At 36.5% G+C, this 6,877-nt stretch overlaps 1 protein-coding gene across 1 annotated transcript; it reads left to right on the forward strand.

Moving 5' to 3' along the window:
• Positions 1–201: 201 nt before the first annotated feature.
• Positions 202–6,346, forward strand: LOC130991997 (uncharacterized). Its single transcript, XM_057916445.1, has 8 exons — positions 202–522; positions 671–770; positions 2,843–2,918; positions 3,107–3,143; positions 4,952–5,025; positions 5,111–5,204; positions 5,284–5,366; positions 5,868–6,346. The coding sequence occupies exons 3-8, from the start codon at positions 2,847–2,849 to the stop codon at positions 6,042–6,044; spliced, it is 537 nt and encodes a 178-aa protein (XP_057772428.1). The 5' UTR covers positions 202–522; positions 671–770; positions 2,843–2,846; the 3' UTR covers positions 6,045–6,346.
• Positions 6,347–6,877: the final 531 nt, after the last annotated feature.

The raw sequence follows: 6,877 nt of genomic DNA on the forward strand, positions 1-6,877 counted from the left end.
GACTCCATGTCAGCATTCTATAAATCGCCGGTCATTTTTTAGGGAGAAACGCGAACGGGATTTAAAGTCAAGGATTCTATCGCGAATTTTTAAAGTCAGGAGAAATATACGAAAACGGGGAAAGTATAAGAATTTTGACTCTATTTGCCCTAAGTAAAATCAAGCCCAAACTAAAAACTCTCTCTTTTCCCTCTTCAAAAAAAAAAAACTCTCTTTTCTCTCTCTCATATACAATCAGTCTCCTTCCTCGTATCTCTCACTCTCTCTCAATCTCACAGATACGCACACACATCCCCCACCGCTTCCTCCTCCGGCGAAGGGCGCCGTCCTCGACCACCTACGCCACAGGCATCTCCTCCGTCTCACCTCTCGCTCCCTGTCTACCCCCTTCTATCACTCAGCGCGCACGGCGAGGCTGCACATGCAGCGCCGCCTCCGTCGCTACGCCGCCGCCGCAGTCACCATCTCCACGCCTTCCATCTGTAATTTTCGGCCTTGCTACCTCTCGTTTTGCTACCCGAGGTTTGCTATCTCAATTTTATTCAATTACAATGCTAATTTAAAAAACCTAAAACTTGAAATCCTTAACACCCAAACTCCCTTCACTCCCTAATTGATTGTCGCTGCTGTGACCACCATCTCGCCGCCCCTCGCACCTTCAAAATCACAGGTCGTTGTAGTTGCTGCTCTCGTCGCAGTTGCGCTCCTACTGGCGGTGCTACAGGTGCCGCTGCAACTGCCCCTGCTGTCGAAGAAAAGAAGAAAAAAAGGTGTGTGGAGGAGTTCTCTTTTCGAAATTCTCGTACTAATTGCATATTTTGTTTCTATTTTCTGCATTTTTTTTGTTGCTTTTATTTCAAGAAATTTTAGGTTTCTAAGTTATGTTCTTTCCCATTTGCACTATTTGTTGTGCAAATGATTTACAGAATCAGTTAAATACAAAAACAACAAAAATACAGAATCAGTTGATAAATACTGCAAAAATACAAAAATACAAAATCTTTGATGCCAACTTAGTACAAAAATACATCTACAACCTATGTTTCCTATAAATCATGAATATATATTTGAGAGATTCATTCATGCTCTTTTTTGTTGCTGTAGATCTGAGATTCGCCCTCCATTAACAGATTCAAATCTCATCTGCAGAGAAAGTTTAGACTTCAACAATCTAAAAATTGACTTTTGAAAGTATATTTTTTTAAAGAACAAAGCTTTCTTCAACAAAAATAACAGAAGATTTTTCGAAAAAATTTGATAGAATAATAATACAAATCTAAAAGAAGAGGAAATGAAAATTTAGCAGCTAAATATCTACTATTTATAGATGGTAAAAATTGAGTTAACAGATTCAAAAATCAAATTTGGGCTCCATAAATTGGAGCCAAAACTGCACTGCAACCTATTATCCAGCAGATAAAATTCTTCATGTTATTCAGTGGATAAAAGAAAGTGTGCATTGGCGGGAAACACATTCCCCTAGAAATCTTTGCTTTAATATTAGTATAGATAGATTAATCTGTGAATATAACAAACTATTGGATAAACAAAAAATTTGATGATTAATACTAAATACTGAGCTTTGGAGGTTGGATTCCAGAATTGAATTCAATTCTTAGCCTCCAAGTTTCACCCCCTATAAATATGAATTCTTCACTCCCACATTTTAGATTTGAGATTTGCTCCCACATTTTAGATTTGCAGTCGATTTACCTGCTATTAGCCGTTGGGCTGGAGAGGTGTCGATAGCTGCTACAGAGTTGCCGGAGGAAGCAAGACGACGGAAATTGATGGGTTGCACAGTGGCGCACTGAGGCGGAGTAGGGGCAGGCTTCTGCTACAGAGATTTCGAGGTGATGCGAGGTGGGCGACGACAAACGGAGCAGGCGAGCGGCATCGGAAACAGAGAGAGAGAGAGCTTGCAGACGAGAGAAGAGGGTAAGGATTTCTGGATTTGTGAATGCAAACCTAATTAAATTGCTGACTAAGATTAAAATAAAATAAAAAGAATTAGGTTTTGATTTTATTTTAATCTTAGTCAGCAATTTAATCTTAGTCAGAAATTAATTACATGGAAAAAAATAATTCACATAAGCTCCAGCTCAGCACTCCGGCAAAAACCCCCTTTAAAAAATCACAATCTTTTAACTTTTAATATAAAAAGATTCTCTTTATTAGATTTGCATTCACAAATCCAGAAATCCTTACCCTCTTCTCTCGTCTGCAAGCTCTCTCTCTCTCTGTTTCCGATGCCGCTCGCCTGCTCCGTTTGTCGTCGCCCACCTCGCATCACCTCGAAATCTCTGTAGCAGAAGCCTGCCCCTGCTCCGCCTCAGTGCGCCACTGTGCAACCCATCAATTTCCGTCGTCTTGCTTCCTCCGGCAACTCTGTAGCAGCTATCGACACCTCTCCAGCCCAACGGCTAATAGCAGGTAAATCGACTGCAAATCTAAAATGTGGGAGCAAATCTCAAATCTAAAATGTGGGAGTGAAGAATTCATATTTATAGGGGGTGAAACTTGGAGGCTAAGAATTGAATTCAATTCTGGAATCCAACCTCCAAAGCTCAGTATTTAGTATTAATCATCAAATTTTTTGTTTATCCAATAGTTTGTTATATTCACAGATTAATTTTCTGTTTACCCAACAAATTGTTGGATGTCAATCTTGAGCTCCAAGACTTGAATTCATTTTTGAATATCAGATTTCACTTTTAAATTATACAGTACATTGGATAAATAGTGATATTGTACTATATAGTATAGCTAATTACACATAGTATAGCACAAACTGTATTCCACTTTCTTGAACAGTTTGGATGTTCTATTTTTCTCGTTACAGTAACATGTTTACCAATGATCAGAGACAAAAGGAGCGTACTGGAAAATATGGAAGTCCAAGATTGCAATATCTCCAGGTGCCACTGCTCAGATTCCTCTCGCTCAATCAAAAGCTAACTTTTGCACTTAAAATTTTCCATCTATTCAATTTATCGTTTATTTAACACATCTTTTGAATTTTGATTCCTTAAATGATAAATTATCAATTGATGGAGAGTTTTGCTCCTTGTTAGCGCTTTAGCTTTCTTTTATTTCTGTATCACAGGAACTGGTTGCACAATTTCAAAATGCATCCGATGAAGGTATGGGTTAATAACCACTTGGTTATATTTGAACTCGGGATTCACCATTTATGTGATTTTAACAGGCTCCAGTTTACAAGAATAATCTATTAAGATTTAGAGCATCCACAGTGGGGTTACTTGATAGCTTACTTGATAGGAGGGGACCACAATGTGTAAAGAGGCCACAGTGGGGTGACTTGATAGCTTACTTGATTTTTTTAGTTTTGATTTTTGTATTTTTCATTTAAATATAATTGCACAAATTTAAATAATACTCCCTCCGTCCACGAAATGAGTACCCATTTGTGGACGGCACGGGTTTTAAGAAATATATGGAGTGTAGTGTGAACAGTTTAAGGATCCCACTTTTTGAGTGTATTAATTAAAGAGATGTGTGGGGTACACTTGCCAAAAAGGGAAATGGGTACTCATTTGGTGGACGGACGAAAAAAGAAATATGGGTACTCATTTCGTGGACGGAGGGAGTACAATTTACTTCAAATTTAAATTGCATTAATTCTAAAACAAAATGTAACAAAATAAAAAAAATTAAAACAAATTATATTGTGTATTTAAAAATAAAATAAAATTTATTTAAATAAAACGTAAGTAAAATGGAAAGCAAAACAAAAGAAATTTAAAATAAAAGGAAGAAAAGCAAAACATAAACAAACAAATGAATGTAAATACATATGGGACGCAAGAAAACAAGAAAAGAAATGATTTTTTTTTTTAATTCCATGCGTGCATGCACGCGCTCAAAATAAGAGAGAACGAGTCATATCCGATCTATCGAGTAAGCATCGAGTAGAAGGGGGCTGCAGTGGGGTACTCGATCCCCACCTTACTCGAGTAGGTGGGATCGAGTATCACAGTGATGCTCTTAGTGGACCCAAAATTAAATACATTTTCGAATTGCATGAGCAAACTTACTTTAGCTATAAATTTGATTGTTGGCTGTCATTTCTAACTAGATTTTATTGTTAAATGATGTTATGGTTATAGACCAATTGAAGCACATGAGAATTTATCCTCTTTAAAATGATATCGTCTCCTATCGTTGTTTCAGCATGATGATTGGTTCTGAGACGGGTACTCATTTTTTTAAGGAATGGTTATCATATTACATACTTTGATTGAAATTTCTCGATGTTTTTGGATGGGTCTCTGTTCTCCTTGTTTATTAACTGACAAGGAAAAACCTAGTGATTTCTGGTTTAACATTCATGAAAAGTGATTAACATTCATAGTGTCACTGCATATTAGAGACCTTTAAGGCTTAAACAAGTAGGCAGACTTATTGTTTATATTGGGAAGTTTATTTAATTTTGAAAAATCTAGTAGACCTGACTTTCTGGTTTCCGATGTCTATTACTCGATCTGACGACAATATGTGGCTGCTTTGTATTACTTTAGTAATTTTTTTAAAGTTTAATTTATTGATGAACTAGGGTAACATATCATTCTCACCTAGGGGTCATACAGTGTTAATTTCTGTAACACATACAAGTAGGTAGAGCTGTCTGAGAATTTCAATAGAGATGCAATGGAATCATTTCCTTTTTGTGCAGTACTCTTAGAACAATGTCTTATGTTTTCCGTGCATTAATATCAATGATTCAATGAAATCTTTCTAGCTCTGATAGAGAAACCTGCTCGTAGGCTTGTGCAAATAGGAGCTCTGTGTGCGTGCGCGCACGTTTGTGTTGTGTCCTTGACTTTAACTCTTTAGATCTATCTTTCATATAGTATGTAGGATTTGTTCTTGTATTTTATGCTTTTGGGCATTAAATATATGACGACTTGTTGACTTCATGATATTGCAGAAACAAAAGAGAAAATTGTTGCTAGTTTGGGAAACTTTGCTTATGATCCTTACAATTATACATTCTTCCGTCAGGTTTGTGCTTTTTCATATGTGGTTTAGTTGATTAAAACAGCTCTTGTATTGTCTACACAAACAATGATTCCTTTTTGTGGAGCAGCTAAATATTTTGGAACTTTTTCTGGACTGCTTAACAGAGTCCAATGAGAGGCTTGTGGAGTTTGCAGTCGGAGGAATTTGCAATGCTTGTGCTGGTAATGATCAGAGGCTATGTAGTTATCATTTTTACCTTGCAACATTTTCTCATTTAGAATTCTTTTCCAACATATGCAGATCCAACAAATGCTGCAGTAGTCATTCAATGTGACGGTGTTCCTCTTGTCATCCAATGCTTATCAAGTCCTGTTAGAAACACGGTAAAAGCAATAACATGGTATCTGAATTACTTTAAGAGTTTTGGCATGTGCTCTGAAGCTCATGAACTTACTTTAACTGCCTATGCATGCTTGCTCTGAGGCAAGTGGACTTTCTTTTATAATGGACTATTTCAATATGCCATACAACGACCAGCCTATTACAGACTGAAAGGTTTCCTGCTTTAGGTGCAGCTAGTCTATATACAACCACTTCATTTAGTTAGAACTAGGTTAGCTATGTTATCAGCGCCCTGATTGATTTTATTTTCCAGCTTACATCCAGTTTCTTACTGGATTCTGCATCTAAGAAATGTTATTTGAGCTCTTAATGCATTAGTACTGATCTCAATCATTTTTACATTGGCTTTACTGTCATCAAGAAAAGATTCCATTCAAGATTGTTTTGGTACTTTGAACTGGATTTGACTTATCTCTCATCCCATGGTGTACTTGAGGTTATGTTCATTGAAATTTCCTTAAAACACTCTACTTTATATGTAGGTGAGTTACGCTATCGGGGCTCTGTACTATCTGTGTAGTGAAAATGCTGAGCATGAAATTTTGAAACCAGAGGTACTGGATGCTATCAAAAGATTTGCAGCAGCTGGTGCAGTTAATGCAAGCTTTAGCAATCTTGCTCGGGCCTTCTTGGATAGGTATGTATCTAAAATTGACTGAGTGGAGCTTGCTGGTAACCTGCTGAATATTGTCGGGACAATGGATAACGAGTAAAACTGGACATCCGTTAGTGTTAATATTGGGTCAATTTCCTCAATGAAAAATATGTTAGTATTGCAGCATATAGTGAGAGCAGATTATTAGTTGATTTTCTAGATATCAATGAGATGGAGAAGTTATGTTTCACCTCTCTTATTACACTCTTGGATGTTTAAGCTTGTAAGTTGGTAACTATGATCCTGCAGTTTGTAACTGTGACATACAGAAATCCAAATGAAAAATCATGAATATTGAAACAGCAATTAGGGATAGTCGCAATAATCAGGCCTGATATTTTGGTATGAAATATATTGATTTTCTTATACCATCTAAAAGACTGTAGTCCCGTTTCTTTCTATTAGATCACTAAATAAGGGCAAATCCCAATCTTAAATGGCCTACTCTGTCAAGAGTCAAGACTGCAATGAGGCTAATGCAATATGAGCATGTTTAATTAATTTGATTTTTATGTGTTTTAGTTGCTTTGATTATAGTTTTTCAATTGTAGTTCTAAAGATTTTTCAAACAAAAGCTTCTGATGTTGGGGTTTATTTTGTATATTCCGACCCTTTGAATTGATTTTTAAAATATTTATGGGGATATACAGGATCATTATTTAACAGAACATACAAATATATACAGAGGCCAAACTAAGTTTATGGAACTGATGTCCATGGCTCACGTTGTGCGATTAAGATTAGCACACTATAAAGCTAGTAGTCATCTTCATGTAATCATACCCGTAGTTGCTTTAATGGTCTAACGATTTAAGCAAACACGATTCTCATTAATGT

This window comes from Salvia miltiorrhiza, chromosome 7 (assembly GCF_028751815.1).
Source record: "Salvia miltiorrhiza cultivar Shanhuang (shh) chromosome 7, IMPLAD_Smil_shh, whole genome shotgun sequence".
Classification (NCBI taxonomy): Eukaryota; Viridiplantae; Streptophyta; class Magnoliopsida; order Lamiales; family Lamiaceae; genus Salvia; species Salvia miltiorrhiza.